This window comes from Triticum urartu, chromosome 6 (genome assembly GCF_003073215.2).
Source record: "Triticum urartu cultivar G1812 chromosome 6, Tu2.1, whole genome shotgun sequence".
Classification (NCBI taxonomy): Eukaryota; Viridiplantae; Streptophyta; class Magnoliopsida; order Poales; family Poaceae; genus Triticum; species Triticum urartu.
This window is the reverse complement of record NC_053027.1, coordinates 250,633,700-250,659,013: the sequence shown is the minus strand read 5'-3', so window position 1 is coordinate 250,659,013 and position 25,314 is coordinate 250,633,700. Positions and strand designations below refer to the sequence as shown.

Sequence of the window (25,314 nt, the reverse complement as noted above, 5' to 3'; positions counted from 1 at the left end):
GGATGAACGGTTTCTGATATCCAACAGGAACAGAAAAAAGGAGAAGTTTGTGTTCCCCAGCAGAGGATTCATATCTCATCATATCCTCACCTGTTGTGAAATAGAAATGGTTGACTCGAGCAACCAACCGACATGTATGCTAGGAAATAACAGGTCAAACTTAGAGCAACTCCGACGGGTCGACCCGAACGGACATCGATTTTGTCCACTTTTTATCCGTTTGGGTCGCTCGTCCGTCTGTTCCTGTTTGCTTTTTTGTTTGGGTCGGTTGGTGTGCCCAACAGAAGACAGACGCATTTTGTGAATGTCCGCACAAGCATTTCTTGAGGCCGGGCACCGGCGCGGGTGCGAGGCGAGGCCGACGGCTGTATCAGCACCACCCGGGCGTGGCGCGAGGCGAGGCACGACGAGCATGGCCGCCTGCAGAAGCACCGGGCGGGCGCGGGGCGAGGCCAGCGGCTACTGCATGCGGGGCGAGGCCGGGCCGGCAGCGCGAGCTTCTCATGCTGCCAGGCAGGGCGAGGCCGTGCCGGGCGCGCGAGCTCCCGAGCCATGGCGAGCTCCTGCTGCGGGGCGGGGCATGGCCGGGCACGCGAGCTCCTGCTGCTGCGTGCGGGGCGAGGCTGAAACGGGCGCGTGAGCTCCTGCTGCTGCATACGGGCCGGCCGCTCTGCATGGCGGGACGAGGCCATGGCGAGCTCCTGCGGCTGCGTGACAGGGCGAGGCCGGGTCGGACGCGAGCGGCGACGTGGCCGAGGTATGCACGCGAGCTCCCGAGCCATGGCGGAAGTGCGGAAAGGCATGCGATGCGAGTGGCTCGAGCGCGGCCACGAGCCGGCACCCACCATGCATCAAAGCTAGCTGGCTAGCTCGCGTGGGGCGCCATGCACGGACCGACACCCATGCAGCGAAGTTAGCTAGCTCGCTCGTGTGGATGCTCGTATTGCTTACGGCAGGGCAAGCGCGGCAGCACGGCGGCGTCCGAGCAGGGCGATGCGAGTGGCTCGAGCGCGGCCACGAGCCGGCGCCCACCGTGCATCAAAGCTAGCTGGCTAGCTCGCGTGGGGCGCCATGCACGGGCCTACACCCATGCAGCGAAGCTAGCTAGCTCGCTCGCGTGGATGCACGTATTGCTCACGGCAGGGCAAGCGCGGCAGCAGGGCGGCGTCCGAGCAGGCCGAGCGCGGCGACTCCTGCGTCATGGCAGGGTGCGAGAGAGAAGGAAGAGAGAAAAAAAATTGTGTGAATGGATGGCAGGTGGGCCACACAGGACCGGCAACGGACAGAGGTGGACGAAAGGAACATAGAAAACGTCTGCTTTGTGTTTGCTTCGGACCCAAATATGTCTCAAATTTGAGACGAGAATGAGTCCGGACACAAAATGAAAATGAGTCTCCCTGCACGGACACAAACGGACATAGTCGGGCGTGGCCCAGTTGGAGTTGCTCTTACTGGCTACAACTACAAGTTGCTATCTGCGAAAATTACATCCGGCTTGCCGAAATCTCATAGTGAAAATGGGTCTCCCTGTTGGGCCATCGTTTTTGTCAGCGCAGACACAAACGGGCATAGTCGGGCGTGGCCCGGTTGGAGTTGCTCTTACTGGCTACAACTACAAGTTGCTATCTGCGAAAATTACATCCGGCTTGCCGAAATCGATACATACTACCTACTTACGACGTACGTCTACCCCCACCTAAATTGCTAGACTGACTTTACCTGCCACATCTTGCGGGCGGAGAGTAGGGCGAGACAGTGACCCATAAGCAGCATCCTTGTGCTTTTAGTACACTGGGGACGTCGAAAGACACCCTAGGCATGACGGTAAGAAGGCTGTAGGCACAATGACGAGAGCCCTTCCATCAGTCAGTACCTGAAGCCGCTGTCAGCACCATATTTGCTTCTCATGTTGTAGTGATCATACTTCGGATCGCTGTAGTCTGCCGCTTTCATCTCTGAGGGCTTAGGCTCTGGATGCCCAGTCCCATAGGTAACCTCCCCACTCTTCTCCCGATGACGGTGGCGGAGCCGGTCTTTTGGGACCTTTGCGCTTGCTTGAGGTGTCTCGGTTGAACCGTAGAACTCAGCGTACTCCTGTCTCTTGGTGGACCTGTGCTTGCTTGAGAGAGTAGAATCCCTGAATTTCGATGATTTGATGCTCTTCTGAGCCTTTGCCAGAGTCTCGTTAGCAGCACTAGGAGCATGGCGCGTCTCGGTTATCATTGGGGTGCTACTGAGCTTCTGGGCTACTGGGTTCTCCTCCCTGTCCTCGGTCATCACAGGCCTATCTTTGAGAGGAGTGAGGCCTGTTTTTCTCTTCACAGGTTGCATGCGTAGCGGGGCAATGTTGAGGACAAGATTCCCCACACCTTCAACAGCAAGCTTCAGTAGATCAGCAACAAGTGTCCCCAAAGACGGCCATCCCGCACTTGGTTCCTCTTTAAGGCTCTCCACAACCAAAGGTGGCTTTCCTGCAGTGCTGCTCTCTTGTTTACCATCTTCAGATGCTTCTATCTGAATTGTCATCGAATTTTACTTTAGTAAGCAGCGGTTTCATTTGAGAAAACGAATTAAGAGATTTGCTGTTTCAGTCTGCTCTGCTATTTAACAATTAAAAGTACATCAAAGAAAAATCCAAGAACACCAAACTACATATTCCCTGTGAAAAATTCTACTTCATGGACAACTGAAACCCAATATACTAGATAAGATACCTTTTCAGAAGTTGATGAACCAAATCCGTGCTGTACCACAGAAAAGAGATATCCAGCCACAACGGCACCAATAACCAGTATGATATCTGTGGGGAAAAAATGTGATATCAATGATCAAATCTATTCAAGTGCTAATTTCGACACAGTTGCATTAAGTACCACATGGCCTGAAATAATGATCAGCATCGGCAGTTTTATCAGGGACAATCAGCATGAAACTAACCATAAATCCAACCATTCTTATTATCAATTTATCATAGTTAAGGTAGGATAAAAGGTCAACGATTCCATCGACCATATGACCCATCAGATAAATTGCTGTTATGCTACTGTTATAAGACTTCAAATTGATATGACTATATATTGCGCTGAAAAATATTTACAGACTATTGCTGAGATGGGGTGTCATTATTATGCATCACTTTTCAGCATAAGGCCCTTTGAGGACATGTACAGCCAGAGCCTCCAAGAACACTGCTCCCTGAAGGGTGCCTATTTGGGGTCGGGTTTTGCTGCTGATCAGTCAAACACGTGCTAGACTGTTAGGTCATCCTTGGAATTTTGATGCCAAGGCATGGTGTTAGCACAATATGTGCAGTGGCAGCATGAAAGTTGTTTAAGATTGAACGAATTTCCTACCCTGAGCAGCAAGCACACAGAAAGTTTGATATCGTACATGCTCTTGCTAGAATGAATTCAACTGAGGACTGGAGGCAGTCCTAATTCAGTTCAGACCTGGAGCACTTCAGGGCTCGGGCTAAGCTATTTTTGGGAAGTACACTGGGTAGGCATAATAATCTGGTTTTCGGTCTCAAGGCATGTACAACGGTTGATAAGATAGTCTTATTTTAAGTCATGCATGTAATTTAGAGATGACAAAAAAAGACGTCTACAATGGGTCATATCTTAGCCTTATCTTCAATAACTAGCTATTCCTAAAAACGTGGTGAGACATATTGTGCTAAGAGATCATGAGAAGACAAGCCTTTTCCTACGAGTTCTCTCTCTTCCACCTCATTATTTATCCTACATGGCACTCCTAAGACAGCACCATCGTACATGCCCTCATTGCCAAGGATGTGCACCAAATGCTATTGACTGGTGGTTGGTTCACATTGGACAGCAAGGACCTGCAGCTGACGGGGAGAAGTGTGCAATACTTCAACACTCTCCCTCACAAGTGGCTTCCTCGGGCCTACACATAGACTAAACGTGGGCTGCAATCTTTTTATTTAAATTGCGCCAGCCGGGGGTTGAACTCGGGACCTCTTGGCTCTAATACCATGTAGAATCTAATACCATGTAGAACTGCATGCACCGGCCAGCTCACCCAAAAGCTCAAGCTGATTGGGGTAAGTTTTTTTTCTTCGAAAAGGATGGTAGCACCCCTAGCCTCTGTGTTGATTGATACACAGTCATATATTATTTATTATTTAAGAATGCCAACCGAAGATCCGAAGCCTTGCCTCGATGCCGAATGAATCGGCTTTAAAAAAAAGGCGAGCCCAACCAAAATGGATCTGACTTGCTACAGGATCTCCACAAACCTACCACAAAACCTATGTATGTGACCAAATTAAATGGAAATATGCTACTCCTAGACAAAGCCTTGAAGAAAGTATTGTCGTACATGCGCCAAAGTTGACCAGTCCTACCAAAGGTCGAACATTGGATTTTCTTCCCGAAGACAAGCTTCAAGCCAACATCTTCAACAAGGAGTCAAGGACACAACGCCCGCATACCGACATTGTCTGATCCAGCTTGAAAGGGAAGATTGTGGGTTTTGAATAGTTTCAAGACTCGACCCCCCATGGCGTGCTCTGGTGAGGAGTCGCACCTCGGCCGGTCGCCTCACCGCGTCCCCCCTCGCCGGTGCCTCCCGGTGTTCCCTTCCTGCACGCGTCCACCGCCATGGCGTCGTCCCCCCTACTCCGCCGCTCGTCCTTGCCCTCCCCTGTTCCCTCTCGCGGACGGGCCATCGGTGGGCTGATTGGGCGAAGGAGAACCGCAAGGATGCCGGTGCGACGGCGGCTGATCTTCGCCCTGTTGCGCGGCGATTCGGGGTCCAGCTCGCGGCTACGGCCGGAGCTTGACCTCCCTGCAACGGCGGCGGTGGCTCAGGTACGTTCTTCCCCACCCTGCCTTCCTCGATTCTGGTTCGGGGGCCCGATGCTGGGCATCGTGGGCGGCGAACCCGTGCAAGCGCGTGGGGTGTGGCGCGCCGGGCGGACATCGGGGCGGTAGCGCCCGATGCCCTCGCTGCCATCGCGTCGAATGTCCGCGGTGCAGCTCCGGCGATCCCCTCTCCAGCAGCGCTGCGGTTGGGGACGTTTCCGGTGCCTCGCGGGGGTCGGTTCCAGGCATTCCATGCCGGTTCGGACGCCGTCTTGATCGCCGTGCTCGAGGTTGACCGGCCGGCGCCGCCGCGCCACCTTATCCCATTCGTACAGGGGAAACCCTACCCTCCCCTCTCGCGGTGGTGCGAGATGGGCTGGGCCGTTGCTTGCCGCTTGGGCCGCAGGCGTCGGGGGGGGGGGGGGGGGGGGGGGGGGGGGCCTGTCATGCATGGTGGGCCTGGCTGCGGGCCCGACTAGGGGGAACTCAGTGGGCCTGGCTGCAGGCCCGACTAGGGGGAACTCAGTGGGCTCCCTGGCGGGACAGGTTGGACCGTCGGTGGCCTTGCCAGTTGGGCCGGCGCGTCCACTGGCCAGGCTGGGGCCTATGGAGGCCGCCCCTCTACTAGGGTTCCAACCCGACGCGCATCCCTCCTCTGCTTCATTCATCTCCCGTGCGCCGCCTCCACCTGCAGATCCCTCTCTCCTTCCCTACTCCTCCCCGCCCCCGCCCGGTCTCATGGCTCATGAGGCCGATGATGGAGGGCCGCGGCCCAAGCGGCGGGCAGCAGAAAGGGATGACCCTTGCGGCTCTAAAGGCCGCCACCCCTCTCCTGCGGCTAGCCAGCGGGAGGCCGAGCTGCGCGCGGCTGCTCTCAAGGGCAAGGCAGCCGCCATGGAGGGGGCTTCCAACAGACGCGACCCTCGTGCCCAGGACCGCTCCCACTCCCCGGACCATTGGCGTGGCCGGGAGCGCCGCTCCTAACCGCGTGACCGCTGGTCCCGCTCGTCGGCGGGCACTAGCCAGCTGCTCGGCTCGTCTCCTCGCCGATACTCAGATCAAAACAAAACTTTTGAATTCTCTTTCGCCTATCGGCTGGCTTTAAACAACCTTCACATTCCCCCCCCCCCCCAGCGTCAACCCCAGTACCTCCCTTCGGGAATGGGCGGCCGCAACCCCAACAAGGGTGTTGATGCGGAGCATCCCAAGGCCATCCCCATGGACCCAACTACATCTCCTACGACACCTCTTGGACCAATGACACGAGCACGTGCAAGAGCTCTTGAAACCGAGGTGACATCTCTCCTCTCACATTTCCACTTTGATGCACATGAGACATGGCTACTACCTCATACGGATACTTTGTGAACATCAAGACCCCTCTTTAGGGAAGATCCCCCAAGCGGATTCAAGACCCCTCTTTAGGGAAGAACATCAAGACCTCCTCACGGAGAAGACCGTTACCTTTGTATCGTCCTTGGTTGATCGTGTACCGTGTGAACCCTATGTATTCGAGGATCTAGCACATGTGTGACTTTCTTGTGTTGGTTTAGTGATTCTCTTGTGTTTCCCTTGTGTTTTCCCTCGTTTCCCCCTCGCGTTCTTCGCGGGATTCCGCTCCTTTCGTGAAAGATCGGGCGATTAGGGTTCTACCCCACATCATCTTGGTATCATGAGCCATGTTGATCACAATTTCAGAGCCTCCCCGTTGTGCTGCTAGCCTTGTTTTGTTGTTTTTCGTCCTAATTCAAAAATTCCCCACAAAAATAGCCCCAATTTTTTTTTGTGATTTGTTAGTGTGTTGAGATTTTGTTGGTTTGGATCCATGGATTTGCTTTGTTTTGAGTGGATCTAGCTTTTCCCCTTTGTCTCCACCACTTTCCATCCACGAAATCGCCCTCAATCGACGAATTTCACCTCATCCACCCTGTCCACGTGAAGTTCTTCCCGTGCCCGAGCAGTGCCCAGGCACCGGACGTCCGCTAGCCACCTGACGTCCGACGACCGGACGACCGCTCCCCACCGGACGTCCGGAGTTCCCTGATGAAACTGAATTTTTTCAGTTTAGTCACCACCACCGCCCCACATTTCCGCATACGCACTCCCACCACCAATACACCATCACCACTTCCGCATACCACCACCATTTGGCCCATTTCGCACTCCGACACGTGTTGCCACTTCGAGCTTTGAGAATTTGAGTTGCGGTTCAGTATCCTTTTGTGTTTCGGCTACCTAGGTACGGTTCAACATCGACATCACCGCCGCTCATCTTCGCCATGGACGCGTCATCAACAACGGCCACCTCGACTACACCTTGGTATTCGTGCCACCATTTTGACACCATACCGGAAGCAAGCCCAGTAACCTTGTCTTGGTATCGTGATACATTATTTTTGCCATTACATTGATAGCCATCATAGCCTTATTCCTTTGCGTTGCTTACCCATCGAGACTAGCCATTGAGTATTGCCGGCAAGAAGACTTGTGCACATTAGTGATCATACTTCCCATAGCATACATACATCATTGTTGCATATATTGGTATCATCTCTGGTGTCACAAAGTTGTCATTGCATACACAATTGCTATCTTGGTTCGTCAAGCATTGCATGAGAAAAAAGCTCCAACATCAAAGAGCCAAACAAGCTTTTAAGCAAAGAGAAAAGATAAGAAAAGAGCTTTTAAGCAAGAACCATCGCATCATACAACATTAAGATTGTCATACTCGATCATCTTGGATCATATCATAGAAACACCTTGCATAGAGCATACTTGGGATAGAAGTCGTTGCATTTTTGCTAAGTAGGTTGTGCACAAGTTCTTGTATCCGCCTATTGTGCAATCGTGCTAGCGTCTCTCTAGTGTTGTGCAACAAGAGCATTTTCGTGGATTCCACATTTTGGCTCATCCTTGGTTGCCCAACCCCACTTATCTTTTTGCGTGTGTGTTTCCGTCTACCTTATGCTTGGTCTACTTGTTACATTGCATCTTGCGAATCTTTTCCAACATTATTGAAGCTCACTTACAATTGCATCAAATTTTGTGCCACCATCCTAACCAAGCTCCACCATAAGCTTTTACTTGTGTAGGTGTGAGAAACCGACAAGAGATAGTACCAATTGTGTTATTTCCTTGTCCTACATTGGAGTGATCATCGATCCACTTTCAACTTCGGTCAAGATACATTTGGTATTCGTTCTTCTCTTTCTACCACTCACATTGTGTATCTTGGAATGATGGATGGGCCAAGTACTTCTACCAACCCACTCTTCATTGAGCACGACGATGACATGAACTCCTACGTCACCAAGAGTCACCTCTTTGGTGCACAACGTGCTTTGCATCAAGAGCAACAAGCCATGAGTGAACTCATCGACAACCTCGCCGCCGACTTACGACTCTCCGAGCAACGTACAAGGGACTACTTCGACCACAAGCTAGACGATCACAAGCAAGAGAATGACGCAAGGATGGACGAAATTCGCGCTTTCTTGCTCAACCGCTCTTCTTCCACTTCGTCTTCATCAAGAAGGACCCGCTCAAGTCGACATTCCGACTTCACCCTCTCTGGCTCAAGTACACCGACATCGAACACTCTACGCCGTGCCGCGCGCAACGATCGTCAAGCAAGCCTCAATCCCCTACGCGACACCGACTCTCAAGAGCCCGACAATGTCAAACTCAAGAGGCCTTTGCGCTAGCACGAGAACGGCAACGACAACGCCAACATGAAGAGGAAGAGCGAGCGCGTTAATACCAAGTTGCACAAGATGCCAAGGCACAACGCCAAGAAGAACAACTCCGTGAAGCTCAAGCACTTGCGGCGCAACAAGCCCTCCAAGATTCAAGTAGAGCCGTAGCCAACCGAGGCCGACAAGCTCGAGAACAAGAAGAAGCATTTCGCGAAGAAATTCAAGAACGGGGATTTCAAGCTCGCGTGCATCGTCAAGTTCCTCAAGCTCCTCCACAAGCTCGCCAAGAACACCAAGTTCATCAAGAGCATGAAGACAATGGAAATCCTCCACGACAAGAGCAACATGAGGTTGACAACCCTCCTCACCAAGAGCGACACGAGCTTGACAACCATCTACAACATGGGCGTCATCATCCCCGACCCCAACACAATGAAGAGCAACGCTATGGCAAGCTCAAGTTCACCATGCCCAAGTTCAACGGAAGCAACGATCCCGAAGAGTACCTTTCATGGGCATTGAAGGTCAACAAAATCTTCCGTTTGCACAACTATGAAGAAGAGAAGAAGATCGCGATGGCATCCCTTGAGTTCCAAGACTATGTCCTCATTTGGTGGGAACAAGTTATCGAGCGCCGAGAGGCAAGAGGTGAACCACCCATCACTACTTGGGCGCAAATGAAGGATGTCATGAGAGCACGCTTCGTGCCTACCTACTACAACCGCGACCTCTTCAAGAAACTCCAACTACTCAAGCAAGGAACCAAAAGCGTTGAAGAGTACTACAAGGAAATGGAGATTGCAATGATAAGAGCCAATGTCACGGAAGATGATGAGCAAACTATGGCACGTTTCTTGAATGGACTCAACCATCCTATCAAGAAGATCGCCGACTTCCAACCATACTCGAACCTCATCGAGCTAGTGCATTAAGCTACCAAAGCGGAACGCCAAGTGCAAGATGATTTCAAGTATGCCAAGTTCTCTTCCAAGACATACGGTTTCTCCAACAACCAAGCTTCAACGACTCCAACGCCGTCTACCAAGCCTTCTACTAGCAACATCGACAAGTCGAGTTCCAAGAAAGCTTCGTCAACTCCAAGTCATCCTCCTACGACGAGCAACTTCAAGCCAAGAGCTTCATCATCATCCACTCCAACCGATGAGACCGTCAAGACAAGTTCCTTCAAATGCTTCACATGCGGAGGCCGAGGCCACAAGTCCTATGAGTGCACCAACAAGCGGACCATGATCCTCAACGACGACGGCACTTATGACTCAATGAGTGAAGAAGAAATGGACGCCATCGAGCAAGTCGCCATGCACCGGCAAGTGAACGATGAAGAGGAACAAGTCTTTTGCGATGAAGATTCAAGTCCCGCCCTTGTTGTCTCCAAAGTCTTGACTCTCCAACATCACCAAGAAGAAGACCAACGATGCCACATATTCCACACCAAGGCCGGCATCAATGGACGATCCGTCAAGGTCATCATCGATGGAGGGAGTTGTCATAATCTCGCAAGTGAAGAACTTTGCTCCAAACTCCAATTGCCCAAGACGAAGCATCCACATCCATACAAAGTGCAATGGCTTAGCGACTCCGGCACCATCCAAGTCGAGCACCGAGTACAAGTCTCCTTCAAAATTGGCGCCTACGAAGACACCTTGGAGTGCGACGTTGTTCCAATGACCGTTTGCCATCTTCTTCTTGGACGCCCATGGCAATTTGATAGAGGAGTCATCCACAACGGCCGAACGAACCACTACATCTTCAAGATGAAGGGCAAGGAGTACGTCCTCCGTCCAATGTCACCAAGCCAAGTGATCGCCAGCAAGCAAGCCACCCATCGTGGAGATCATAGTGAGGGAGCGAGCCACCAAAAAGAGAGTGAGCGCCACAAGCCCAAATCGAACACCTCCACGATGAGAGAAAAGAAGAACTTAGTCCTATTTGCCACCAAAAGTGAGATAAGAGGAGTGTGTGAGCACCCATCTAGTGTCCTACACTACGTCCTCGTGTGCAAGGACAATGCACCACAAACTAACACTTCTCACACCCTTCCTCTAGTGTTGTCTTCTTTTTTGCAGGAATTTCATGATGTTTTCCCCGACGAGCTACCTCCGGGACTACCTCCACTACGAGGCATTGAACGCCACATCGACCTCATCCCTGGAGCACCGCTTCCGAACAAAGCTCCCTACCGCGTCAACCCCGAAGAAACCAAAGAAATACAAAGGCAAGTAAAGCATCTCATAGACCATGGACATGTGCGTGAAAGTTTGAGCCCTTGTGCCGTCCCGGTCATTCTTGTGCCAAAACGAGACGGAAGCTTTCGCATGTGCTCCGATTGTAGACCTATCAATGCTATCACCGTTCGTTATAGGTATCCCATTCCACGCCTTGACGATATGCTTGATGAACTTAGTGGTGCCACTATATTTTCCAAAATTGATCTTAAGAGTGGTTACTATCAAATCCGCATACAAGAGGGTGATGAATGGAAAACCGCTTTCAAAACCAAGTTTGGGTTGTATGAGTGGCTAGTCATGCCTATGGGTCAATCGGAAGCACCGGGTACTTTTATGCGTCTTATGAATCATGTCTTTCGCCCTTACATTGGTATATTTGTTGTGGTCTACTTTGATGATATCCTTGTTTATAGCAAATCTCTTCAAGATCATGTCACCCACTCCCCCCGCCGCCCCCCCTCCTTCGGAGCCGAATTAGCTTATGATGCTTGATGCTCGATTTTGGGGATTGTTGTGTTGCTCCCCCAGCAAGACTTATGTATCTCGTACTTGTGTGTGTGTGTTCGGGCCGGTCTCCGGATCCTTGCTACTGTTACTTTGTGTTGTGGTCGTTGCTTTATAATATAAAGCGGGGGTAACCCTTTTTCGTCAGATTGTGGGCTTTCATCCGGAGTACACACATTGTTGTTATTGAATCCATCCGCATGCCTGGAGCACCATCAAGCCCTTGAGGACGATGTTGGGCGGTGGCTCCATGCGTGCCTCCGGCAAGCTCGCAAAGGCGGTGCCATGCCCTGAGATTAGCCCGCCTTGCTACTCCTTACGCACCGGTTCCGGCATCACAAACATAGCGGTCGCAGCAATCCTGCAGGTTACAACGCCACTGTCCCCCGTAGTAGTCGCTGTTAGCATAGCTCTTGGTCCCACCCCATGGCGCCACTCCTCCGCCCAAGTGTTGCGGTAGGTGGTGTGCCAGGCCCAACAAAGACACTCAACCCCTGAATCCGGCCATCGCAGAACTACCCCTTAAAGGTGGCCTGACGGCCAAGAGAACCGGCCCTTGCCGGACGACTTCCCACGCTACCACACCCCTCCCCCCCCCGTGCAAAGCCCTGTTGACTCGCAAGCACTTGCCCTTTCCTTGTGGCGCGCCACCGGTGAAACCACCATTGTAAAAAGGGGAGATCCAACTGCAAGACAGTACTGAGTCACTGCTAGCGGCTCGGGAGGTGGGGGCACGAGAGCACCGCTAGCGTTGCCATGGGACGATGCGGGGGTGATCCGGCTTTTCCAGGTCGGCTGGTTTCATCTCCCAATGCAGCATTAGTGCCACATTTCAAGGGAGGGAACGTCAAATATGCATCCTAGAGAAGAATCGGGCTTGGTAGACTTGAACTGTGGGCTAGACAATCATAGGCTTGTGGCCTAAACCGATGATTGCAAAAGGGGGAAGTAGCAGCACAGGAAGGCGGCAAGCAGCACAGAATGGCCTTGGCTTTCTCCTCCCCAAGCTCACTATGTACACAATACCCTCTCTGTTCTTCTAATCCCCCTAACTCAATTCTCCATTCCAGCGTCAATCTCTGTTGTTCTCCTGTATTGATACTTCCGGACTACAAGATCAAACCAAATTCTAGCACAGGCCTTCCAAACAGTATCAGTGCAACACTCAACATAACAAAAGACTCACATGATCAAATCATGTCCTTAAAACAAGGTGCATCCCTTTCCTATTAAAAATGTTTCAGTTATTTTCACATGTCCAGTCCCAGTCCAGGAAACCATCTTTCCAACAAAGGGTTTGAAGAATCTCAATAATAAATGGGATTAAAACTTCTCCTAGGAAAAACATCTGTGTACACTAGAATAACAAACAGAAACGAGTAAACAAGATAATGAACCTGAAGATAGGAATGCGGCATCCTGGTAAGTACAGTCCTCTTGCGGAAGGACGATTTTCCGAAGGGCAGCATTCCCACGGTCAATGACCAACAGAGAGCACATTTTCTTCACATATACAACATCAAAATCAGTAGAGAACTTTGCATCTTCACTGGGACCATCCCTATACCCTGGGATATTGGATTTTCCACCAGCAATAGTGGTCACCCCTACACAGAAATTTCAACCACCAACTGTTAAAGCAAAACAAATGGATGACCTTGTACTATTAAACTATTAGCTTACCTGACTCGCCAATCTTTCGAATTGCCAGATTTGCTGTATCAGCAATGTAAACATTTCCTGTATCATCCACAGCAACACCAGTGGGGCGTTTGAATCTTGCATCAATAGGTTTACCATCGATATGACCTGCATGCCCCTGGAAAGAACCAGCAACTAGCCTTCCCCTGCTATCTGCAGAGATTGTAATATCATTCCCATTAGCCAAACTATTGGAACTATGCTTACAACATATAAATTATATTCATTTAGGCACATGTGCATGCTCTTAGTTAATTTGTACATCAAAGTGCATTTCATACTACTTGAACAGACGAGACCAATTTCTTCAAGGATGCCCTAAATCCAGTTGCAATAAGGTACTCTTTGGTGACAGTAAGTCAAGCATCGCCACTTAAGAGGAAATATTAGAAAAAAATTGTGCTAGTTATAGGTGTTAGGAAAGCAACTTGTATTCCCATGAGGGCATAGGCCGATATATATACATGTACAGATGTGAAACATATGCAGGAAACCCCTTATACAACGGGATAAATACAAAGGGGTACATGACTTATAATATAACTCTAACACCCCCCTCAAACTCATGGTGGATGAACAACACTGAGTTTGGAGAGATAAAAGCCATGTTGTGCTCTAGTCTGGGCCTTCGTCAGGAAATCCGCCAATTGTAACTCGGAAGGCACATACTGAAGAGCAATAACCTGATCCTGCACACCAGCGCGTACATAGAAAGCATCAACACCAATATGCTTGGTGAGCTCATGCTTCACAGGATCGCGCGCAATGCTAATAGCACCTGTACTGTCAGATAAGAGCGGAGTCGGTGTAGTGACAGAAACACCAAAATCCTGAAGTAACCACCGTAACCAAGTCACCTCTGCCGTCGAAAGAGCCATTGCTCGCAACTCAGCCTCGGCACTCGAACGGGAAACTGCAATCTGTTTCTTCGTCTTCCAGGCAATGAGAGAACCACCAAGAAAAACACAGTAAGCAGAAAGTGAACGGCGATCAGAAGGATCACTAGCCCACGTAGCATCCGAATAAACCTGAAGCTGTAAAGAACTGGAGCGAGGAAAGAATAGACGGTGAGAGATTGTGCCCCGAAGATATCGGAGAACACGAAGGAGATGACTATAGTGGACCGATGTGGGAGCGGAGACGAACTGACTCAGAATATGAACCGGATAAGAGATATCCGGACGAGTGACAGCTAGATAGACAAGACTGCCAACAAGATGACGATAACGCGTCGGGTCAGGGAGGGGATCACCATCAGTAGCACGGAGGTGAACATTGAGCTCCATAGGAGTCTCAACAATGCGTTCGTCAGTAAGAGCAGCACGAGCAAGAAGATCCTGGATATACTTTTCCTGGGATATAAAAAAGCCATCAAAGGTAGAAGGGACTTCAATCCCAAGAAAGTAGCGAAGAGGGCCAAGATCAGACATAAGAAACTGCTCACTAAGACGGGCCTTTACAAAGGCAATATACTCGGGGTCATCCCCAGTGATGACCATGTCATCAACATAGAGAAGAAGAGTCCGACCACGAGGAGAAAGGTGAATAAACAATGCTGGATCATGAGCACTTGCTGAAAAACCAGCAGCAGTGACCACAGAGGCAAAACGCTCAAACCAGGCACGGGGGGCTTGCTTAAGGCCATAGAGAGAGCGACGAAGACGACAGACCATGCCATCAGGAACAGAATACCCAGGTGGTAGCTGCATGTACACCTCCTCACGCAGCTCACCATTAAGAAAAGCATTCTTAACATCAAACTGAGATATAGACCAGTGGCGTGCAGAGGCAACGGCAAGAAGTGTACGAACAGTGGTCATATGGGCCACAGGAGCAAAAGTCTCATCATAATCACGACCATGCTCCTGCTGAAAACCACGAGCCACAAGACGAGCTTTGTGACGCTCAAGAGAACCATCGAAGCGAGTCTTAACCTTGTAGACCCACTTACAAGTGATGGGACGGACTCCGGGAGGAAGGGAAACAAGATCCCAGGTACCAGTGCGTTCAAGAGCAGCAATCTCCTCTGCCATCGCAAACTGCCATTCAGGATGAACAACAGCCTGACGATAAGAAGTCGGCTCAAGAACAGCAGCACCAGCGGTGGGAAATCCAAAGCGATCAACAGGCGGACGAGGACGAGAACGCAAGCCATAAGTAGGCTGAGAGGAAGATGACGACACATCCACGGAGGCATCCACAGGACGTGAACGACGAGTGTAATACTGAGGAAAAGATGGAACAATAGAAGGAGGAATCGCCAAGGTAGAATCGAGGGGTGGCGACGAAGAAGTCACCGGAGATGAAGGTGTAGAATCCAGTGACATGCTAGACGAGGAGACCGTGGAAGATGGTGGCAGCAAATCGACTAGAGGTGGGGAAACAGAGGGAGCGGAACAAATAGGCACAGGCTCGACGGGGGTGATAGGTGAGTCAGGAAAAGTGAGGAAAGAGATATCCTCCACTGAAAAGGTCGAGGAAGATGGGCGTGGGTAGAAGAGACGAGACTCATCAAAAGTCACGTCTCGAGAGATACGCATCCGACGACCGATAGGATCCCAGCAACGATAGCCCTTATGCTCATCACTGTAGCCTAAGAAGACACACTCAACAGACTGAGCGGTCAGTTTGGTGCGTTCGCGAGGAACAAGAAGAACATAGCAAACACAACCAAACAAGCGAAGCATCGAATAATCGGGAGAACGATCAAAAAGACGCTCGAAAGGAACACCACCCTGTAGAGCAGCGGAAGGCTGGAGATTGATAAGATAGGTGAAGGTGGAGATGGCCTCAGCCCAAAAATGAGGCGGGAGAGAGGCAGCAATCAGCAATGCACGAGCCGTCTCAAGAAGATGCGATGCTTTCGCTCAGCCACACCATTCTGAGCATGAGCACCAGGACAAGAGAATTGAGAGAGTGCCTTCCTCAGCAAGAACACCACGCAACATCTTAGAGATATACTCGCCAGCAGAGTCAGCACGAAAAACACGAATGGGTGAAGAGAACTGAGTATGAACCATGGCAGCAAAACGCTTATAAATAGACAACACCTCACTACGAGAAGTCATGAAATAAAGCCATGTGTAACGAGAGAAGTCATCTATGAAAATAATGTAGTATTTATGACCACCTTTAGAAGCGAAAGGAGTCGGACCCCATACATCAGAATGGACTAAATCAAAAAGACGCTTAGACACTGACTCACTATGTGAATATGGTAATTGAACCTGCTTGCCAAGACGACAACCCTGACACTCTAAAGAGACATCTCCTGAGACAGACCCCAGAAGGCCTCGACGAACTAAAGACGACAACCGAGAGCCACACAGATGACCAAGTCGATGATGCCACTGCTTGAAGGAACCAGTAACAGAGGCGACTGAAGCGGAGGAACTGGCGATAGTGGTGGCAGCAGAAGGAACATGAAGCCAGTCCAACTCCCAAAGACCCTGAGAATCACGGCGGCAAGGGCCAGCCCCAACCAGAGTGTGCGTGCGACGGTCCTGGACAGAACAAGAGTCAACGTCAAGGATGACGCGACAACCAGAATCAGTAAGTTGACCAGCAGAAAATAGATTCATGGTAAGTCAAGCAACATGAGCAACATCAGGAACAGAGTAAGAAGGAGTGGTAAGAGTGCCTCTACTAACGACAGAAAGTGGAGTACCATCAGCAGTGAGGACATGAACAGGAGAATCCAGCGAGCGAAGAGAGGACAAAATGGAAGAATGAGAAGACATATGAAAAGAAGCTCCAGAGTCCAGAACCCATGGGGATGTACCTGACTGTGTAGAGGGTGATTGCTCAGTGCGAGAAGCATCAGTCACAGAACCAGCAGTACCCGTCAAGGAAGAACCTGAAGCCGCGAGCAGACGCTTAAGTCTCAGAATATCATGCTCAGTCAAAGCAATGGCTGAAGCTGTCGAGGTGGATGACGAAGTCCCTGAAGATGATGATCGCGCCTTGCGCAGGTGTTTCTTCTTCGTGTAGCACTGAGACTCAAGATGACCATCATTGTTGCAGTAGTCGCAATGTGGACGGGGGCGACCTGAGCCTCCAGAAGGAGTGGGCAAGAGCGGCGGTGCACTCGAGCGAGAAGGGGTCGGTGCAGCAGGTGGCGTAGGAGCCCGAGTAGCGAGCACAGAGGGAACCTCCAGCAAACCAGCACCACGTAAGCGAGTCTCCTCAGCACGAATCTCAGAAAGCGCCTCCATGAGAGAAATACGGCCACGAGCAAACAACTGAGCACGCCGGGGCTCAAACTCCTTACGGAGCCGAGACAGGAACTCATAGACGCGATGAAACTCCAAATTGGCCTGGACAGCCTGGCAACAGGGGCAGGTACGACAACCAGCACTGCGGAGAGAATCAAGCTGGCGCCAGATAGCAGAATTCTATGCATAGAAGTCATCAACAGTAGAGTCACCCTGCTGAAAAGCATGCTCCTGACGGACCACAGAAAGGTATAAGGCATCACCAGAGGGCTGATAGCGCTGACGAAGACAGGTCCACGTCTCAAGACAATAGGAAGACCCAGAAACTCAGAAGCAAACTGAGGCAGAACACTAGCAGTGAGAACAGCTGCAGCACGAGCATCATCATCAAGCCACTGGGTGTAAGCAGACAGAGCACCATGATAAATCTGAAGAGCCTCCTCATAAGCCAAAACCTTCTCATCATAAGCACGATCAGCAGCCTCATCAGCAAGCTTAGCTGCATCCTTGGCGGCCTGATTAGCATCAGGAGCAAGAACCAGTGGAGTCGGCGGAGTAGGGGCCACCGGAGGAACCGGACGTGGCGGATAGCAGACCTCACCAGAAAGAACACCCCAGAGACGGATGCCACGCATGTGAATGCGCATAAAGCCAGTGAACTCGGTGTAGTTAGTACCATCGAAAATCACCGGACAGCGAGGGACAGCAACATAGCCAGATGCAGCAGACGTTTTTTTTAGGAAACAAGTACGAGACGATCCCGACGAGAACCGCAGACAGTCGTCGCTAGCAGCAGGGGACGGCTGCAGGAAAATCGGCGCTGGCACCCAGGCTGCCGCCGGGAGTGCTGGATCGCAGGAAAGGCAGGCGCGGCTGGATCCAGAGAAAGGCTAGGCGCGGCTTGGACTCTGGCGACTGGATCGGGCTCTGGCTACTGGATCAGGCAGCCCTGGCGACTGGAGGAATCGGGAGGAGGCGAGCGCCCCTGGCGACTAGAGGAATCGGGAGCCCTGGGGATCAGGCGCCCCTGGCGTGCTGGAGGACCTAGCGATGGGAGGAATCGGGCGCCCCTGGCGGCTGGAGAAGTTCGAGCGCGCTGGAGCAGGAGGGAGATCGACGAGGGCATGGATCGATAGGAGCACGAGTTGCGCGTGCGAAAAAAAACCCTAAAGCTCTAATACCATGTTAGGAAAGCAACTTGTATTCCCATGAGGCCATAGGCCGATATATATACATGTACAGATGTGAAACATATGCAGGAAACCCCTTATACAACGGGATAAATACAAAGGGGTACATGACTTATAATATAACTCTAACAATAGGATCTCACCTTTGTTAGCTACCGGACAAATCTATAAAGGTCAGGAGTTTAAACATATTTCCTTGTAACTAAGGTTTGTAAGCAATATAAATAAAATGTGGCCCCGCGCGGTTAGATACGTTTCCACAGATCCTTGACATCATCACAATTTGCATACTTCTTGGTTACTTTGGATAATCCACTGATATGTTCAAGAAATTGGTCCAAAAGTTGCATCTGGTAGTTTGTGTTTTTCTTTAAAAAGATGACATGGTCCACTATGAGGATAATCATGGCCATTCTTCAGAAAGCCCAACTGATTTCATACCATACAGAAGCCCCACAAAATGTGCACAGAAGTACTTGAAGAGAACCATATAAGCATTGAACTGTGGGCAGCAAGAGAAAAACATACATTCAGATAATGGTGGGGTTATTCGCACAATGTTGCTATGTGCTGAGTCTACTGCAAGAAGCTCTCCACCCTCAACTGAGGACACCCTAATGGTGTGGGGCGTGACACCGAGCTTGTCTCCTTCAACAAGCGTCTCAACAAAGTAGCCACTCTCATATTGCACTGCTACATTCCCATCTGCCAAATCAGATAAATACCATAACCATGAGATTAAGCTCAAGCAAGAACAAAAAATATCATCAGCCACTATAACCCACATTCACCAGCTGTGACTGCAAACGAGTTAAACCTGAATCAGTTTAACTCTTGCCAGATAATTCAGGTCAGGCCTAGAATGAGGACTAAACATGAGCATAAATCTGGGCTTAAGAGTTTCACATGTCATCGAGACAAACAAATATTAGGAAATGTTCAAAATGTTTGACCCATATGAGAATATTATGGTTAGTACAGCTGCTCCTGTTTTATTCCTATCTTTCATTTATTGATGAGAAAAAATCAATATATGTGTGCCAAGAATGAAAAGATGTTTACTACGTACATCACAAAGATACAAACAAATTCATTTTGCACAGCTTTCAAACTGAGTGACCCTACAATCAAAGAGGAAATATTAGGTCGCCGTACTGGTTTGTTGAAAAAACCGAGCCATGCCAGAGATGAAAGTAAAATGACAAGACTAAAACATGCTATTTGCTAAAGAGCTATGAACTTTACAAGAACAACCTGACAATATTTATGCAAAGGCCTGTATAATATAGAAAAAGGAGATGAGATCTAGAGAAATAATTAGCTTCTGTCGAGCCTCCCCCCACTTCTTCTACCACAGGTATTTCGTACTTCCATTCAGTGTACTATTAGTAATTACTCGTAGAAGGTTAGATGGAAATCGGTCACTAAATTGCAGCTGCGCATCTTACACCAAGATAAGAAGCACAACAAACTTCGAAGCCAAATGGAATCGCATCTCTCTCCCGCTCTCCCGAATTCGCAATGCTCGCTAATCTTCAACAAACAAACTAAGCAAACCCTCGAAACGGGGCAGGATCAGCAACTAGCTGGCGCCCACTCACCATACTGGGGGTGTGAGGACTGCTTGGGCGAGTGGGGGGGAGAACCGCGTGGCCACCTCACCACCGACGATAGCTGCCTCACGATGTTATCTGCAATCAATGCCGCTACGAAGTGAGTAAAGCCCCCCGCAAAGAAAAATGAAGTAAGTAAAGCGGAGCGGAGAAAGCAAGATCGAATCCTGCATTTTGAAGAAATGAGCAATAAATGCTGGATGGATTGACCTGTGGGGGTGGCGAACGCATTCGCGTCGGACTGGAGGACGACGAAGAGGAGGAGCGCGTTGACGAAGAGGGAGAACACCGGCATGGATCCCAACCTCATGGCGAGAATTTTTGGTGGCGCTGCCGCTTCTGGTGAACCTCGGGTTATAAAGCAGGGAGAAAGAAAGGGGAAAGCGAAAAGGAGCTTTACTGCTTTAGGCCTCGATAGCAAAGTATTTTCAAAGTATTCTGATAATATCAGACAATTTTCTAGTTACTGTAGTTTTAATTACTGTGACCTATTTGGTCACAAATAAAAACTGAGGTATTAAAATTAGAGTATTTCCAAAACCAAAGTATTTTCTCTGTTTAAAAAAGAACCCTGAACCTCTTTTTTTCAAAACATAGCAAGTGAAAAAACGAGCCCATCACACTTCGATCATTTTATTCTTCGATGACTGTTTGCAACAACTCACGTTGAGCCACCATATTGCCTTCGAAGATGTCTCCGTCGGTGGATGACAACAGCGAAAACAAAGGGGTCTCCCTCTTCTTCTTCTTCTTCTTCTCCCACCTCTTGCATCGGTCATCGACCTTGACTTCTGCGGCCGCACCGATCCGTACTCTTGCCTGGCCACGGTGGCGGCGGAAGCTATTCTAAGAAGAAGCACATTATGGATTATTGGAAGAAAGTGGCCATGTCGTGAAAGAAGGCCAAACCGTTCATGCGCAGCTCCACCCATGATGATCAAGACGCCTACATCGTGTTGCTGAGCGTTCTAATAGGAAATCTACAAGCCTTGTGCATGTCGGTTCAGTTTATGCATATGAGCTAATACTAGTGTTTGCATGCGCCCAACTGGCTAGCTAACAGTTTGCATGCGCCCGGCTAGCTAGCTTTAAGAACACTCATGTTTTCAACGGCTAGCCAACATTTTTTACGTTGTTACTCACGGCGCTAGCCAAACAGATCTTCTGTATTGTTGACACTTTAAAATACTTTGATATATAAAAACTGCAGTATCTTGCACCAATAGGTTAATATACTTTAGTTTACAATACTTGGGGTTGTACGAAACTTTATTATCAAATATAGCCTTAGGATAAGTTTGGCACCCCAGTATTTGTAGAGTTTTTTTTCTAAAACCATGTTACGGACTTTGACTTTAAAAATATCCCAAAGCTTTACTCCTCAAAGTTCACAATGTTTGGGATAAAAAATCATGGGATTGACCTAACCAAATATGACGCTTGCAACCTAACGAATGAGAAAATTTGGCCAGCGAATGGGCTTCACTATTCGATGCTCGCCCCTACAAATAAAATTCAAAGCTCTCAATTTGATTTCAGCAATAATTTGACCATATGACCCTCTACTTCCCTTCTGGATGTCCCTTGCTACTTGCTTTGAATCTGTGGCAATCATACAGCCATGGAGAAGAAGATTCTTGGTCAAAGATAGTTCTACCCTGCAAGCAATTGTTTCGAGAGTAATCACATCTTGAACACCATGGATCACCAGTGCGGATGAGCCTAAATAAGTTTCATTTGAATCCCTGCGAACAGTTGCCGCAAAAACTCGTATACCTGATCTAGCAAGACCCGCATCTATGTGGATTTTGGCAAAACCTGACGGTGGCGCCGCCATACGAGTTGGACCCTGCCGCACCTCTGTCCCGTGATGTCGTTGTTTCGAGGCTTTTAGATAAATAACTCCAAACTCCGAAATGAAATTGAAGACGAACAGGTTCGTAGATGGTGGGCTTTGAAATGCTCCATGCAGGGCCTTCCTTCTTGCCCACCATGTAGCCCATAGAGTTACAGCTAGTTTAACGAACACTTCATGGGACAGTGAATCCATCATTCCAAAAAACTATTGTTTCACACTTGGTTCATTGGTTGCCATCATATGTTCTGCCAAATCATCGTCCACTAATTCCCAAATGTACCTCAACATCGAACACTCTAACAAAGAGTGACGGCATGAGTCCTCCATCCCACACAGGCCACACGCGGGTGTTGTAGACATATTATAATGACACCATACATCCTCCGTGGGTAAAGAATTCTTGGCCAATCTCCATAAAAATATCCTTATCTTTCCTAGGACTTGTGTTTTCCACAATGATTTCCATGACGCCTCCTCCTATCCCAAGTTAGACGACCCAACTCTCTCCTCAAGCCAAGCTTCTATACGGTATTTAGTGGCAATCATCACTCTATATGCCGACCAAACTGAAAATGCCCCATTCTTGTCATGATTCCATGCCCAAAAGTCACTAATATTTCTTGTACACAAAGAAATATTCAATATAACCAGGACATCTATTGGAATAAATACCTCCTCGACCCGTGCTCTGTTCCACGTGGCAGTTGTGGGATCAATCAACTCTGATACACAATGAGGCAAGTCGGCAAGAACACATCCATAGGGCATCATCATCCTAGCTCTAGGTAACCAATTATGGCTCTAGATCTCTGTCATTTCCCCATCGCCTATCCGTCGAATCAATCCCTGGACTAGGATGTCCCTCCCTTCTAGTATAGCTCTCCAAACCTGAGATGGGTGGTTTCCTACTATTGCCTGCAATATAGACGATGAGTGAAAATAAACAGACTTCAGAATTCTCGTAGTCAGGGTTTCAGGGTTTTGCAGGATGCGCGAAGCCTGCCTCGCCAGAAAAGCCAAATTAAAGAGCTCAAAATCATTAAAACCAAGGCCCCCACCCTTTCGGCCGTGTCATCCCCTCCCATGATACCCAACTTGGCTTGCCTTGTCCATCTTTACTGCCCCACCAAAATTTCGTGATTAACATATTAAGGTGCTCACATAGCCCCCATGATATCTTAAAACAAGACATCGGATACATCGGAACCGCGTGAGAAACGAATTTAACCAGAACCGCCTTGCGCGGTGAACATGGTTTTCTCAATCCAACCCTGAACTTTACTCCATAAGCATTCATCAAGATACTTGAAAGTGATACATCCTTTTCAGTGACACGATAACAAAGCGGAAAGTACCCCCACACCTATTTCCCCAAAGGGATGACCTTGGGTTTTCGAACCTGCAAGAGGAAAGCTCCCTTGAAGCGATAGTCTCTAGCAAACTTTTGTCAAAGAAATAATTCCATCTTTTGACCAGATCAGTCAAGCTAATTGTGATAAAACACTTGTAATAAAATAGATACGCATATGAGGTCTTGCTACCTCTTGAGCTTGCGTTGGTTTTTCCCTTGAGGAGGAAAGGGTGATGCAGCAAAGTAGAGTAAGTATTTCCCTCAGCTTTTGAGAACCAAGGTATCAGTCTAGTAGGAGACAATGCAACAAGCCACCGAACGCCTGCACAAACAAACACCAACTTGCAGCCAACGCGATAAAGGGGTTGTCAATCCCTTCAGGTTTTTTGCAAAGTGAGATCTAATATAGATGGATAAATGGTAAAGTAATATTGTTGGTATTTTTGGTTTATGGAACGGAAAGTAAATATTGCAAAGAAAATAAATAGGAAACTAGAATTGTAGATCAAAAACTTATATGATGGAAAATAGACCCGGGGCCATAGGTTTCACTAGAGACTTCTCTCAAGATAGAAATTATTATGGTGGGTGAACAAATTACTGCCGAGCAATTATAGAAAAGCGCAAAGTTATGACGATATCTAAGGCAACGATCATGAATATAGGCATCGCGTCCGTGTCAAGTAGACCAAAACAATTCTGCATCTACTGCTATTACTCCACACATCGACCGCTATCCAGCATGCATCTAGAGTATTAAGTTCATAAAGAACGGAGTAATGCCTTAAGCAAGATGACATGATGTATAGGAATTAACTCAAACAATATGATGAAAACCCCATCTTTTTATCCTTGATGGCAACAATACAATATGTGTCGGTTCCCCTTCTGTCACTAGGATCGAGCACCGCAAGATTGAACCCAAAGCTAAGCACTTCTCCCATTGCAAGACAAACCAATCTAGTTGGCCAAACCAAATCAATAGTTCGAAGAGACTTGCAAAGATATAAAATCATGCATATAAGAATTCAGAGAAGATTCAAATAATATGCATAGATAAGCTGATCATAAATCCACAATTCATCGGATCTCGGCAAACACACCGCAAAAGAGTATTACATCAAATAGATCTCCAAGAACATCGATGAGAACTTTGTATTGAGAATCAAAGAGAGAGAGAGAGAGAAGAAGCCATCTAGCTACTAGCTATGGACCCGTAGGTCTGTGGTAAACTACTCACGCTTCATCGGAGAGGCAATGGTGTTGATGTAGAAGCCCTCTGTGATCGAATCCCCCTCCGGCAGGATGCCGGAAAAGGCCCCTAATTGGGATCTCACGGGTACAGAAGGTTGCGGTGGTGGAAAAGTGGTTTCGTGGCTCCCCTCGAAGTTTTTGGGGTATTTGAGAATATATAGGAGGAAGATCTAGGTCAAGGGGTCACCGAGGGGCCCATAGGGTCGGGGGGCGCGTCCTACCCCCTGGGCGCGCCCTCCACCCTTATGGCCGCCTCGTGGCTCTTCTGACTTGCACTCCAAGTCTCCTGGGTGTCTTCTGGTCCAAGAAAAATCATCGCGAAAGTTTATTTCATTTGGACTCTGTTTGGTATTCCTTTTCTGCGAGACTCTAAAACAAGGAAAAAACAGGAACTGGCACTGGGCTCTAGGTTAATAGGTCAGTCCCAAAAATCATATAAAACATCATATTAATGCATATGAAACATCCAAAATAGATAATATAATAGCATGGAACAATAAAAAATTATAGATACGTTGGAGACGTATCAGGCATCCCCAAGATTAATTCCTGCTCGTCCTCGAGTAGGTAAATGATAAAAACAGAATTTTTGATGTGGAATACTACCTAACATATTTACCCATGTAATTATATTTATTGTGGCATGAATGTTCAGACCCGTAACATTCAAAAAAGTTTAATATTGACATAAAAACAATAATACTTCAAGCATACTAACAAAACAATTATGTCTTCTCAAAATAACATGGCCAAAGAAAGCTTATCCCTACAAAATCATATAGTCTGGCTATGCTTCATCTTCATCACACAAAATATTCAAATCATGCACAACGCCAATGAGAATCCAAGCAATTGT

General features: G+C 48.7%; 1 protein-coding gene across 2 annotated transcripts; it reads right to left on the bottom strand.

The window, feature by feature from the left end:
• Positions 1-1,418: 1,418 nt before the first annotated feature.
• On the bottom strand, positions 1,419-20,385 carry LOC125512997. 2 transcript variants are annotated; one of them, XM_048678044.1, is made up of 7 exons: positions 20,206-20,384; positions 19,984-20,073; positions 18,911-19,087; positions 12,961-13,131; positions 12,675-12,884; positions 2,715-2,800; positions 1,419-2,514 (listed from the first exon to the last, which is right to left on the bottom strand). In XM_048678044.1, exons 1-7 carry the CDS (start codon positions 20,303-20,305, stop codon positions 1,867-1,869), a joined length of 1,482 nt encoding a protein of 493 aa, XP_048534001.1. In that variant the 5' UTR covers positions 20,306-20,384; the 3' UTR covers positions 1,419-1,866. The 2 variants fall into 2 exon arrangements, with proteins under 2 accessions (XP_048534001.1, XP_048534002.1); XM_048678045.1 differs by lacking the exon at positions 19,984-20,073 and having other exon boundaries at positions 20,206-20,385.
• Between the last annotated feature and the right edge of the window lie 4,929 nt (positions 20,386-25,314).